Raw genomic sequence first — 14,451 nt, forward strand, 5'->3', positions numbered from 1 at the left:
TGCAGCAACGGGGCTGGTCAGGGGCACAGGACGGCACAGAAACCACCACCACCACCGCCGTTACGTACCTGCTTTTTTTGAAGTTCGGAGGTTGTCAAATTCAGAAAAGTCATCTTTAATTGTACCATTCAAATTACTGAAGAGATCAAAAGCCCCTGGGGAGAGAGCGGCAGTGGCTGTGCGGTGTCTCCACTTCTCTGCCATGTGCTTCCCCATCGTGGGGGACCAGAGGTAGGCCGGCGTCTGTAGCCCTCACGGGGGAGAACCCGGAGAGTCGGGGGGCAGCGGGGGTGTGGGGTCCCTGGGTGGGCAAGGTGGGCACCGGGAGGGGCCTCCCCACGCAGAGCAGGGCTCTTGGCTGCCCCCGCCCCACCTCCCCCTCCCCAAACTGAAGCCGAGGGGCCAGGGGGCGGGGGGCTCACCAGAGGGGGACGCGGGCTTGGCGGCTGACGCTGCAGCCCAGGGGTCAGCGGCTTTCCCGGCACTGGGGGCTGGCTGCTGCGGGGCGGCCCAGGGGTCGGAGCCCTTGGGGACGGAGCGTGCGCCGGCTCCGGTGGGCACCCCCCATGGGTCGACGGAGGTGGCTGGCTTGGCACCTGTGGGAAGGCGGGGTTGGTTCAGAGATGCTCCCAGAAAGGGCTGGGCAGCCGGGGTGAGAGGGAGAGGACCTGGGGCCACAGGAGCACCCTGGGGGGAGCGCCCGGGGAAGGGAGCACGGAGCCCCCGCGGCCTCCGCCACAGCAGAGCTTGCCCGGCAGCGTCCTCCCTGCCTGCACGCAGCAGACACACGGTGTGGCACGGAGAGGCATCAAACAAACAGCTGTGCGCTAACACATCCACTCCCTGAAGGATGGGACAGACTCCAACGCCCGGGCCTGTGCAGGGTGGGGAGTGGGTCGTGCATGCACGCGTGCATCCGTCCACCTGCACAGAGCACCCACGCACCTGCTCTCCCCGCGGAGCATCTCAGACGACCACTGCGTGGCCCCCGCGCCCCGCCCCAGTCGTCCACACCTCCCTCCACGAGCTCCGGTTTCGCCACGGAGGGGACCGAGGGGGCGAGCGGTGCCGGGCCCCTGAGCCGTGTGCTACCAGACACACCGTCGGGGTGCTCTCGGGGGCGGCTGTGTTCACGCAGAGGTTTATCCGGGAGACTGAGCTGCGTTGGTGTGCAGCTGAGACGTGTTGTTTACTGCTGTCTAATACTTCATCCTGTGACAGAAGGCATGGCTGGTGTAGCTGTCGCTGTGCTGCACACGCGGCCCTTCACCACAGACACGGGCATCAGCTCGCTCCTTCCCAGGCCCCTCACGCCTCCTCTCCCACCAGGGGCCTGGCCCCGTCTCTACCCGCCTCCCTTGGGTCTTTTGTTTTCATTGATTTGACGGGTTCCTTCCACGTCTGGGTGCTGATTCTCTTCCTTGAGTTCCAAACACCTTCTCCTAACTTGTGGCCTTTCCCTTCACTCTCCTCATGGAATCTTTTGATGAACAGAGAAGTTCTCACTTGGATGGAGTAGAACGCAGCAGGATTTTCCTCTAATTTGTGCTTTTCGGGACACGCAGGAACTCCACCTCCACACGCCCTCGCACATGGACTGGATCATACTTTTTACTTTATCCTTTATTTCCATGAGGGATTTATACAACTTTAGAGACTGGCATATTTTTAAAACTTCATTTTCTAGTTACTTATTACTATGCAGAGAAACAATTTAATTCGTATACTAATTTTTGTATTCAGCAATCTTGCTAAACTCTTAATTCTAATCATTGAAATACATCCTATTCTTCTTTTCTTCTTTAAATCTTTATTGGATGTTGAAGCAGCAATGCATAATTGCTTTACGTTGTTGTGTTAGTTGCGTTCTATTTATTCTTTCAGTAATTCTAATAACTCTTAATTCCAATCACCTCGTTTGCAGAAACTCTTTGGGAGTCTATGTACACGGTCACATCCCTTGAAAGCGATGATAGCTTAGTTCTTCCAAGTCCCTCAGTTTCCCGCCTCGCTTTGTTGGCCAGGACCACCCGCCCCAACGCAGAGCAGGGGAACGGACTGTGTCCACGTTTTGCTCTTAAACGTACACCGTTAAACGGCACCATTCACCATAATAGGCGTTTTTCCTTTCAGAAGCTCTTTATCAGGTTACGGAAGTTCCCCCTTATTCCAAGTTTGCTAAGACTTCTGCGATAAAGAGCTGGTGAATTTTGTCAGCCTGTTTCTGCCTCTAATAGGATGATCACGTGATTTTCCTCTTTGGGCCTGTTCATATGGTACATTAATACATTTCCTAGTGATTTGCTCCTTGCAAACAGTGTTCTTCACGATGTACTGTATCACTTTTATATTCTTCTCGTTCCGGTTTTACAGTTGCTTCTTTGCTTAGGGTTTTTGCACCTGTATTCCTAAGTGGGCCTGGCCTGACCTGTTTGCTCTCACACTGTGCATCTTCTGTCTGGTTTTGGTGTTAAGGTTATGCTAGCCCATAAAATGAGTAGGAATACTCGGTTTTCCCAGCCCCTGAAGGAGTTGGTATCAAGTGGAGTTGTTTCTTTCTTGTTTTTAATATTTATTTATTTATTTTGGCTGCGCCGGGTCTTAGTTACGGCACGTGGGATCTTCGTTGCGGCACGCCGGATCTTTTAGTTGCGGCACGAGGGATCTAGCTCCCTGACCAGGGATCAAAGCCGGGCCCCCTGCATTGGCGTCTTAACCGCTTGGACCACCTGGGAAGTCCCTGGAGTTGTTTCTTGAATGGCTTGAGAACTTCCAGCAAAGCCCTCTGGGTGATTTAGGGAACGAGAGGGAGGTGAGTGACTTACTCGGTTCCCTTAACGATTATAGGACTTTCCCTATTTACAGGTGTCCTACTGTTCTTCCACCAGCTTTGCCAAGTCTTCTTTTTTAATTTACCCATTTTATCTAAGTCCTCAGGTCTGTCAGCACAGAGCTGATCAAACACCTCTCACTCTGTGTGGAATCTCGGCAGGACCTGCGCCTACACTGTTTGGCCTTTTCCTCTTTACTTTTCAGAACTACTCTTGCCAGAGATTTCTCTATTTTATTACTCTTTCCAATGACCAGCTTCTGGGTTTCTGGATATTATTCTGTCTGTGTTCTAATTTGTTAGCTTCTGTTCTCCTCACTGTTTCGTTCCTTCCACTTGACTTGGGCGTGACACCATCCAAGCCTCAACACCTCATCGATCTTGTGCCTTTCTTCGGGACTAATGCAAACACTAAAAGCTCTAAATTTCCTCTTACTATCACTTCCATTGTCCTACGTATTCTGATATGAAAATATTTACGTTATTATTTGGTTCTAAATATTTCTGCCACTATAATTTCTCATTTGACTCGAGAATGTAGAAGTGCTTTTAAAATGTCAGGCGTATGGAGTCTTCTACTTGTCTTTTTGCTACCGACTTTACACTTGAGTGCGCTGTGGTCAGCAGGTGCGTTCTATGTGATCCACTTTTCTGACGTGGCAGAGGCTTTTTGCCTAGCACGCAGCTGATGCTTTGCATCTCGCGTGTGACTGGAAAGAACGCGTGCTCTCCAGTTCTGAGACGACACCGTCACAGGCTTATGAATCACGCTGCTCCGACTTCCTCATATTCTTATTTAAACATCTTCTCCTGCTTAGTTCTGTATTCCTGAGAGTCTCCATTCCTTCCCGAGATCTGAGCTTCCGTCTGGTTGTCTTCCATGTCAGCTGGAACAACTCCCCTTGGCAGTTTTTGTGGGGCTGGAAATGGTACCCTTCCACCCTCATTCCTGAAGGATACCTTTACCGGACGCAGGATTCTGGTGGGTGAGGTTTTCGGTGGTTTCTCTATGTCACCGTTGCTCTCAGGAGAAGGATGTTCTCCCGGTGGGCCCTGAGGACGTTCTCATCACTGCTGGGACTCGGCCGCCGGCCTGACTGCCGTTCTTCTCTGCTCCCGGGGGGTCATCTCTGATGTCCTCTCCCTTTGCTGTCCTCCAGTCTCCTGACTGCACGTCTGGGTGTGGGTTTCTCTGACTACCCTGTGTAGGGCTCACTAGGCTCCCCAGCTCTGAGAGGAAGCCCCTCGCCACAATTCTTGAAAGCCCTCCGTCGCTATCTTTTCAAACATTACTTTCCTGGAGCTCCAAAAAGCCACGTCCCCATTCTGCCTGCACGCGCCCCCAACTCCTCCGGAGCACTCTCCAGAAAGCTCCGTGGCTACTCGTTTACCAGGAGTCTCCCTGGACAGTGAGCTCCTGGGGGCACCAGGCGGGGTGAAAAGACCGGGCACTGCTCCCTGACGCCCGTGGACTCAGCGCCCGGGGCCCGTCCCCAGGCAGGGCATTGCACGGGGCCCGGCCGTGAAAGGGGCTCCTTGGCTTTGAAGAAGACGCACCGCCGCCGGCCGGCCTCCCCCAGGCTTGCCACGGCGACCAGGACGGACGAGCCAGGGCAGCCTCACGCCTGTCACCCACTGGCGGCCGGCCAGCTCTGGTGTGGACTTGGGGCTTCTCCAGCCGCTGCCCCCAAGCCCACAACCCTCCTGAGGCTTCCGGAAGCTCCTCCGACCTTTCACTCCCGTCCGCCCAGTGTCTCACGCAGAACAACCTCCCCTGGGATGGACCCCACTCTTCCGGGCCCACTTCGGCCAGCGGGATACCTGGTCCCAGCTGGAGTCACACAGCCGGGGTGCGCCCTCGCTCTGCCCCCAACACAGCACCTCGGGGGCCTTGGTTTCCTGTCTCAACTGGAGGAAGCTGCCAGGGTGGAAACTGCGTCAGGGAGGGAGCTGGACTGCAGGTTAGAAGAGCTGGGACGTGTCTTCAGAGCTGCCGAGACGCAACGGAGAGGACGCAGGACGGGGAGGTCGCAGAGGATCCGGACCTGGTGCCAGGCTGCTTCTGGCTCCCGTGGGGCCTCGACCTCCGCCGCTCAGCAGCACCCGCGAGAACCGCGGGCTCACAGTTCACATCCCAGCGCGTCTGTGCCCAAGGACCCGGACTGGGAGCCCTGCACTCCTCCCCTGAGCCTGACCGCTGGGCAGACGCGCCCCCATCGGGAGACGACCCCTGGTCACCTTCCAGCACCCACCTCCTCTTTTCTGGAGGGATCCCCTGATCTTCCTCGGGAGAACTGTCCCCTCACCACTCCCTAGTCCCGGTCTGAGCGGGCGGACCCTGCGCTGCAACAGGGGAGGGTCTTCACCAGCCCACCCCCAGTCCCAGCTCCCCACTCCTGCACCCCAGAGAGGTCCATGAGGTCCAGGGAGATCCTCTCCATCCCCGGGCTGTGAGCACCCAGAGCCGTCACCCAGGCCTCGAGCTTCTGAGGCCAAAGGGAGAGGGGAGGGGCCCAGTGGGTGGGGGCAGAGCAGGGCGCCTGGGTCTTGGTGACACCGGCTCAGCCACTGGGTCGAGCTGGCCTGAGGGCAGAGCTACCCATCCCCACTGGGTACAACATGGCGTCCTGCCCATCAGACGGCCTCCCCGGCCCGCTTGGGGGCACGGTCCCCACCCTGCAGCCCCCTCACGGGCACCTGCTCACGGGGGCCGAGCTCACGCCGCTCTCCCGGGCCTCAGAGAGGACCTGACACACCAAGGTGCTGGCAACTGGTGGGGCCTGAGGGACCCACAGAGTCTCAGGGCTCCACCATGGGCACCGTCGACGCTGGAGAGCACTTCTGGAAGGTTCCGGGTAAATGTCTGACTCGGGTGTAGACACACAGCTAGAGCTGCCCCGACTCTGCACAGCCCACGCAGAGAGTCCGCAAACGCCTCTGATTCAGAGGGATTCACTCACCACGCAGCTCAGGGGGCACCAGGCCAGCGGTTCTCAGCTGTGGCCCTTGGGAATCCCCTGGGGGTGTGAGTAGAATACTGACCCCCACACACACAGATGCCAAGGAGGGCCTGGGCATGTGCATTTTTAGAGGCTCCCCGAGCAGCTAGGATGGGCAGCTGGTGCGGGAGAACCACCCAGCTCCTGGGCCGCTCGGATCGCAGGCTGGACGGACAGACGGACGTCTGGTGGGGCCGGACCCTGCCATAGACAGGCGGCCCTCAGCACCACCTCGCTCCTCTGAGCATCGTTTGGCCCTCACGGCCCAGGCCCAGGCCCTGCCCTGCAAGAGGAACACGGCCCCGGCGACTGTACCTAGCACGCGGGTCACGGGCAGCTGGCGACCACGGGGAAGGAGGGGTCCTGAGGACAGGGTGACCCTGTCTCCCCGAGCAGGACACCCAAGCCATGTTTTCAAGCACAGCCAGGCGCCCACTAGCCAAACAGCAGGGCACAGCATCACGTGAGGAGCCGGCATGTAAGGGGGGCCAGGCTGCCCTGCCAGGCAGAGGCCGTCTTGGAACTCCTTGGCCTCCCACCGCCCCGGGCCTCGGGCACTGCCCTCTTGACCGCACGTGGGACACGATGGACCCCGCTGTGCTCCGCCCACCACAGCCCCGGCAGGGCCACACACCCGACAAATGGGCGCTTGTTGAGTGACTGAGAGGAGGGGAGGCTAGGACCGAGGGCCCATTCACAGGGAGCGTGCCCGGCTCCCCCTGAGCCCCTGTCCCACGACGAGCCTCATGGGACAGGGAAGCAGTCACATGGCGGGTCATGGAGTGAGCGGGGGCGGGGGCTGAGCCGGCCAAGGCTGTCGGAATCACAGGCCTGAGCCCTGCCGTCCCAGGCGGCTGCTTTGTGTCTGCCAGGTGCAGGAAGTGCCCTGCTGACCTGGCAGGCGCCGCTCTCCCTCCCCCGGCCCCCAGCGTTTCCTCCCGGGGCCCCTCGGCACAAGCTGGTAAGGGCAGGGCTCGCTGCCGAGGGCGGCTTTCACAACAGTGCTTCTTTCATCCAGAGGGCGCATCCCACAGTGCTGGGGAAGAGACTCTGATCTTTCCAGCTGTTTCGGGGTGGTGGGGTGTTCCCCAAACACACACTGGCAGATTCCACCACAGACTAAGCAGTAAGCCCGACACTGTGTCTCGCTCCAGAGCGGCGTCTCAGAAGAAGGAAGCAAGCTCACGGTCACCACGGTCCAGTGAGCTTGGGAGCGGGGCTGAGGCCGCGTCCTGCAGCGCTGCCGAGGGCAGAGCGCTAGCACTGCCCATGGGAGCCGACGTTTAGAGCTTCGACTGATGCCTGGAAAGGCTCCCTGTGTACGGAAGAAAATGTCTACACGTACCCACGATGTGACCCCAACCACGTGAAAACACACAGGCCCAGGGGACGCAGGAAGCAGGCAAGCTAACATCTTAACACCGGTTCTCGCTCCCTGTTGCAGTCTGAGGGGACCTTTCCCGGACATGAGCAACCACAGAAGGCCTCAGCGGCAGTCCAGGATGGCGTGATGACTCCAGGACTGGGGGCCATGAGCACTGAGCCTGCCCCTCGCTTGCTGTGTGACCTCAGAGGAATGAACAGCCTCTCTGGGCTTTGATGCTCTGTTTTCCCCCAGTCACTGGTAAAAATGCCAAGTGCATCAGAACCGAGGAGACGGCCCTGGGTTGGGCAAGTAGCAAAAGACGGCGAAGTGGCAGTCCGTGAACCAACCACACACGGCCACTGCAGGTGCATTTTGATTAGCTCCAACCATGTTCTTAATTTTTAAAATTCATTGTCAACATTTAAAAATTTGATTTCACAATCTCGGGTTTCAACCTTCTCTTACTGCTCAATGGTTATACAAAATGTGGTATGTCTATAAAATGGAATATTATTCAGCCATTAAAAAGGAATGAAGGAGGGATGTGTGCTATCATGTGGGCGAACTCTGAAAACATGCTAATTGGGAGTCACAAGGGCCATGTGTTGTGTGATCCCATGACAGACGAAACACCTGGACAGGCAACTCCAGAGACAGGAAGCAGACTGGTGGTGCGGGAGGGGCAACAGGGAGTGACTGCCTAATGGGAAGGGGTTTCCTTCTGGGGCAATGGAAAATCCTGGGATCAGTACTGATAACCGCACGCTATCATGAAGGGCTAGGAACCACTGAACTGTCTACTTGAAAATGGGTAAGATGGTGAATTTTATGTCGTGTAAGTTTTATCTTGATTAAAAAAAATTTAGAAGAGCAGAACCACGTGGGCAGGATTCCCATGTGATGTTCAGCTGCCTCTGGGCACCAGCTGCCTCTCCCCGGCTGCTGGCTTCCGCTGCCTGCAGGTGTGAGAACCCCAACCACTGGAGGTGGTCCTGCCCCACCCGCAGGAGACCCCCCCAGCTCCCCACGAGGGTCAGGTGCCTGGTCAGTCAGGACACCCAGCTCTAGAGCCCAGCCCTGTCCACCAGCCAATGGGAGGGCTGGGCAAACTAGCTGGTTGAAAAAATATGTATTCCCTCTCTCCTGACCAGGTGATACTTACCCCCTGGTAAATAAGTCAAACAGTTAAACAAAAAAAAAGGTAGAGAGGGAAAAGTCTGTCTCTCTCCCACCACTGCGACCCCCAAACCCCTCCCAAAAGCAGCCGCTGACTGGACTCAGCGCTCCTCAAGCCCGCTGGCTTCACCAGCTCCTGGAGGGACCACGCTCTCTCCCCGGCACTGAGGAGACCCCCTGTCTGCTTACTGACCCCATACGACTTTGAAAGGGATTGAGAGTCTCTCCTGAAGAACTCCCCACCCGTAACTTGTCACAAGAACTGTTTGCAGATTTAAAGAAAAGTCCGAGCCGCTGCCTGGAAGGGCCCGTGTCCCCATAGGCAGAGCCGAGGGGCGTTTCCAGCAGACCTGCCTCGTGTGGCCACGCGTGCTCCCAGAGGGGTGCGGGGGGCACAGCACACAAGCGGGGCTGCTGTGGCCTCCGGTGAGCGACAGTTCTAGGGCACTGGCCTGGGTCTGCCCCAAGGCACAGAGGGCTCCCACCAAAGCGGGTGTGGGGCTCTGCCCAGCCCTGAGGCCAACAGCATCCCCCAAGGACAAGGGCAGGGACGCCCGCCTGGCCCTCCCCTTCCCCACCCCCACCCCTACCCCTGCCGCCCATTTCACACCAGCAGGGCCCGAGCCCTGGGCCCTCTACAGCACCGCACGGCCTCACACCTGTAATAAGCCGAGCCTTCTGCGGGAACACCCACGCCTCCTCGGGGCCCGGCCACGCCTGCTCCTCCCTGAAGACTCCTCCAAGACGCACGCCTCACGCCCGCCGGACTGCTGCCCCAGGATGGACGCAAAGACGGCCCCCGGTGCCCTGCCCACATAGCACTGCTACTAGGCTGGCGGCCTGACTCACCCACACCTGCCAGGGCCTGGAGGGCAGGGCCATTACCTGCTCCTGTCTGGGTCCCCGCACGGCAGGACAGAGCCTGGTATTCGGTGCACTTTGGCAAACTTCCAGGGAACTGAGCCGGATACAAAAGATGGTTCTGGTTTGGGGAAACAGAGGCCCCAAGAGACACGAGCAAACTGGCGCAAAATATACATTCGAGGTTGCAAGACAGGAAGCCCACGGATCAGCCATGGGCAGCAGGGTTGATGGAGCACCCGGGGGGCCTCCCAGAGCAGCAGGCTGGGTGGGAAACCAGCCCAAAGCCTGGAGGCCAAGCCCCGTGCCCAGCGATCCGGAAGCCCACGTGCCCAAGATCTCGGCCCCAATTAAACAGAGGGCGCCACACTCCTGTCCGAACCTCCTATCACAAGTTCACCTTACGTTTGGCATTAAGCAGAACTTTAAAGTATCCATTTAGCCTCGTAAACTGATTTGCTGTTGCTTAAATGACAGGTAAGAAGAATTACAGTAAACGTGTCCCCTTTTCATTAGCGATCACTTAAGCACGCCGTAATTTCTGGCTAATTACAGCACGATGATTTAGACATTGCACGCTGTGTATCACGGTTTCTTAACCTGGGGTGCAATTCTGAGGCTGAGAGCGTTGACGCATGTCCGGGAGGAGGGACAAGCCCTCTCCGGGGCGTGAGGGCAGCGGAGAAGAAACCTCCCAAAGCAGAAAACCACTCACAACAGGACGAAGCAGAGCCCTGACCGCAGTCCCCGGGGGGCGCCCCGGGTCCCGCGGAGGCCTGGACACCCACCCCCGCCACCCAGACCCACTCAGACCGCTGCCAGGCGAGAGGGGGCTGCGCGCCCTGCGGCCACTCCCCCGTCCAGCAGGCGGGCAGGGGAGGCGTACGAGGGAGGTCTTTACCGAATGACGGCCAGGGGTCCGAAGTGCTGCCGGGGGCTGCCGGAGCACCCCAGGGGTTGGTGTGGCTGGCTGAAGCGGAAGGGCCCCAGGGCTCCGCCTTCGGGGCAGCAGGGCCCGCGCCGGGCAGAGCGTCCAGCAGGTCCAACAGCGTGGTCTGCTGCGGGTGGGAGCCATGCTGTTGAGACGAGGACCGAAGAAAGAGGACAGTTTACCCTGCTGCCCTTGCGGCCAACGTCCGCCTGTGCCCCTCCCAGTGCAGAGGCCTTCTGGAGGGCCCAGAGGACCCGGGACTGCGCCGCCCCCCATCACGCTTCTCAGTAAGGACCAGGCTCCACCCACACAGGCTATTTGCCGTGTGCCAAGCGCCCGCCGTCTGTCGACAGGTCCTTGGGGCTTCCCAGGAGAACAGGGGTTTTGCCTCCCTCCGAGACACGGCCCCCTGACCCGCCCGGCCCCCCAGCTGCCAGCGCCATCCAGGGCTCTCTCCCGGGGGCCGCCACACCCTCCTGCTCCCACAGCCAGCCTGGCCGCCCTCAGGGACCCCGCAGCACTGGAACAGGGAGGCCACTGGAGCCCTGGCCCTGCGGGAGGGTCTGTCTCCCGACAGGATGACGAGGTTGTCAGGGGCAGAGCCACGTCCAGTTCACCTTTAGGTCCCAGGTAGGAAGCCCGGCATAGAGTAAGGAGGACGCCGGCTTACCCTGGGCCAGGAAACTGTCCCAAAGCACTTGCCGCTTAGCGGCTTGTGGAGCAGCGGCTGGCGCTGCGCGGGGTGGGGGTCGGGGGGACGGAACTGAGGTGGGGTCAGGGGAGGGCCCAGCCCCTCGGGCGGATGTGTGTGTCACCCGCCCTCTCCTCACTGCCGCTGGCTGTGACGGCCGCTGGGGGTCGGGCTCAGGAGGGTCTCACACGCTGACCTGCCCCCCACGCCCAGCCCGTGAAGCACTCACCTCTTTCTTTTTTGGAAATTTAACTGTGTCTCTGCGGCTTTCTTCCAAGGCCATCTGCAACCTGAGGTCATCTCCCCGCCTGAGGCGCTCTTCCTGTAGAGGACAATGGACCCTGAAGCTGGTGCTCCCGGCAACAACATCCCCAGGAGCCAGGCCCTCCTGGCCAGAGCCGGAAACCAAAGCCGTATCGCACGTCACTTCAAAGGAGGGTCTGGGGACGACGTGGACATGAGCCTCTCCCACCCCAAGGTGTGCCCGGTTGGGGGGGGGTGCCCACCCAGATGGGGGAAGGGAAATACTTGGAAAATACTTTTTCTCCAAATGAAAATGACTTCAAAATTCTTTCTAATTGTAGAAGCAACATGTCTCCTCATAAAACACAAACAACCCAGAAAGGAATCAGAAAGAAGACAGAAATCACAGGTCATTCCACCCTGCCCCCACTGTGTGTGCTTCCAGAAAATGAGTGTGTGTTTATATTTTATGATTTCTAACAGAAATGATTCGTTATATTTAATTTATATTTATTCAAGGCACAGTCAGCATACATAAAAAGACTGGGCCGACCTAGCTTTTTTATACAATACAATGATTAAATATAAGTAAACACACTCACTGCGTCTTCACCATAAGACAGGAGCAAGGAACTACAACGGGCTGGCCCGTCCGTCTGCCCCATTTTCCCCATGAGAGTTCTGCACCTCCCGTCGACGGCAGGCCGCACGTCCTGAGTGGACAGAGGGGCCCTGCCGGGAGCTGGTCGCTACATGGACCTCTGGGATATTCCAGTCACCGCGGGACCCACACCTGCCTCTTCCAGCCGACCCCCCGCTGTCTCTCAACAGCACTGGCAGGCGAGAGGGGCCGCAGGCCTCGCTGCACTCCTTCGCCTGTTCTAACCAAAGGGCAGCAAGTCGGCCCGAAAGCGGCAGCCAAGGGCCGACCCCTTTGAAGGCTGCTCCTTTCCCCTATTCTCCATCTTTTTTGTAAAAACCTGTTTTTTTTTTAAATTTATTATTTATTTATTCATTCATTCATTTATTTGGCCGCTCCGTGCAGCATGCATGTGGGTTCTACTTCCCTGACCAGGGATCAAACCCGGGCCCCCTGCACTGGGAGCACGGAGTCCTAACCACTGGACCATCAGGGAAGACCCTCTCCTTCTCCATCTTAATGTAACGTGTGCTTATAAAAGAAAAACTGCACACATGCCCACGTCTGAATGTCAGACTCTCATCTCCTGGGCATTTCCTCCCAGCCTCTGTCTCATCCTTTTCTGGGTCCAGATGCTCTCGACCCACCTTGCAGATTGTGGTCCGCACTCGGCGATGAGGGCTGTGGACACTTGGCTTGGAGCCCAGCCAAGCGCGCGGGAGCGCTTCCAGGAAGCACCTCTGACCGATGCGTCCCCAGGACCAACTAGCGAGAGCCCCTCGTCCGTGTGAGTGCGCCCGGGCCCCGCCCCACGGGGGCGCGCATCCCTGCTGGCACCCACCTGCTCGGCCACCTCTCTGCTCATGGCCAGCGCCAGCTGCAGCTGCAGCTCCTCTTCCCCGCTCGTTTGCGGCCGCGCCTGCTCCAGCTCTGAGGACACCCGTGGGGAGGTGGCTGCGGGGGAGGCAAAGTCAGCGTGAAGGACCAGCGCTCCCTGGCCTGCCGCCCGCTCCCATCTCACACCCACAGGGCCACCCTGGCTGGGAGACGGGGCTCTGCGAATACGCTGTGCGCACAGCCAAGGAACGTCACAACTACGCCAGCCACGCAGTGCTCGCCAGGACAAACGCCCTGGGCGGCCAGTTCAGGCCTCTCAGGGGTCAGAGCCTATCTCCACTGCACGGCTTCAAGGAGAGGGGCTGAGTTTTTACAACGTCGAGAGCACAGTTCTTGAAAAGCTGGGTCAAAGATCATTCAAAGAAGGACATGGCCTCTGTGGACTCGCTCCTCTCAAGAACCCCCCTCGCATGTGTAAGAATGTCACCGTATCTCCCGGTCCTAAGGACATGGAAAATGAAGACCAAACATTTCTGCAGTAACCCTGAAAATTTTTGTTTTTTAAGTAAAACTGCATGTTGACTTGAAAAAAAAAAACATACGCAGCCATTGTTTGCTTAAGTACTTATCTAGCTTAAACATCTGAAGCAGCACCCGCCTTGATGAAGCAGTTCTGATGAAGGGATGAGATGTGAATTCCCAGCTGGTTCCCAAAGAAAGGGGTCTTCGCACAACCCCACTGTGGCCAGGCTGGGCCCCACATGTGGAGAACGCTGGGCTTACGCACCATCACGCTTCCTGCGCCAGGGAGCCTAGGCGCCCGCAGAAACCAGACATGAAGCTTCGGGAGCAGCAGCCCAAGAGTGCGCCACCCCTGCCCGCCGCCCCCCAGGACAGGAAATCTCAGCGCTAGCCCTGCCACCCGGAGAGCTGTGGAGCCACCGCCTCGGGTGCCCCTGCCCTGTCCTCCCTCTGGTCCTCCGGGGCCGGCCTCCCGCCAGGGCTGGGTCAGCACTCCCTCTCTCCCAGCACCCCTATTCTGCAGTTTGGTGGGTCATGTCAGAAGGTGCTCCTAGGGAAGGGCCCAGGCTCGTCTTCCCACCATCACGTCCATCCGCAAAGTCTGACAAAGCAGCTGGCAAACGCCCACTGCGTGGATAAATGGGCAGATGGAGGGACAGGCAGATGGAGGACCCCACTGCATGGCCGAGGGGCAGTTGTTAAAGACGCTCTGGCTGTATATTCGTCTGCCGCCCTCTTCCATTACAATCCCTTCCAGCAGACCCAGCCCCCAGCACTCACGCAAATGCTACCTCTGCCCAAATCTCCAACCTACGCTTGCCCCTTAGGATCTGCCTCTTTGGGAGAGAGTAAACGGTGGGGAATGATGCCTGAGACTGAGGTTTCTAGACGGCTGGGCTCTGGCTACAATGAGCAAAACGGGAGAAGAGGCGAGATGCAGTTAGGGTCCTGGAAAAACCCACAGGAGAACAGGCGAGGCTGCAGGGGCAGTGCAGGGCGGGGGCTGTAATCGGCACCACTCTGTCCTACAATTTAGGAAAGACACGTACAACACACGGCAGCGAGATTTCATCTGGGACAATCACATGGCCTGAAGCACAGTGTGTCCACTGTGATTTACTGTCAACCAAGAGAAACATTAAAAAAAAAGCCAGCAACCAATTGCCTCATGTCTACTCTAAGCTAGTGAGCAGGTCAAACAGCAAAATGCTGCAGTTATCCAAAAAACACCAACATATTTTTCTAAATAAAATCAAGTCAAATCCCAGCCTAGTGCGTCGCCCCAATTAGATTTTCCAAAGCATTTCTTAAGAAATAAAGCTAGATGGTAACAGAATGTCCTCAAATCTACCTTA

General features: G+C 58.0%; 1 protein-coding gene across 3 annotated transcripts in view; it reads right to left on the minus strand.

Annotated features, from left to right (window-relative positions):
• The window catches only part of EPN2 (epsin 2), a 68,861-nt gene that overhangs the window by 6,688 nt on the left and 47,722 nt on the right, over nt 1-14,451 (minus strand). For 2 of the 3 annotated variants that reach the window (XM_030861262.2, XM_060290923.1), the window contains 5 exons: nt 12,579-12,691; nt 11,084-11,176; nt 10,134-10,308; nt 423-596; nt 69-155 (listed from right to left, as the gene is read on the minus strand). In XM_030861262.2, coding sequence (XP_030717122.1) covers nt 69-155; nt 423-596; nt 10,134-10,308; nt 11,084-11,176; nt 12,579-12,691 — 642 coding nt within the window. The remainder of the gene's footprint in view (nt 1-68; nt 156-422; nt 597-10,133; nt 10,309-11,083; nt 11,177-12,578; nt 12,692-14,451) is intronic. The other variant, XM_060290924.1, reaches the window with a different exon arrangement.

The sequence above is a fragment of the Globicephala melas genome, chromosome 20 (genome assembly GCF_963455315.2).
Source record: "Globicephala melas chromosome 20, mGloMel1.2, whole genome shotgun sequence".
NCBI lineage: Eukaryota > Metazoa > Chordata > Mammalia > Artiodactyla > Delphinidae > Globicephala > Globicephala melas.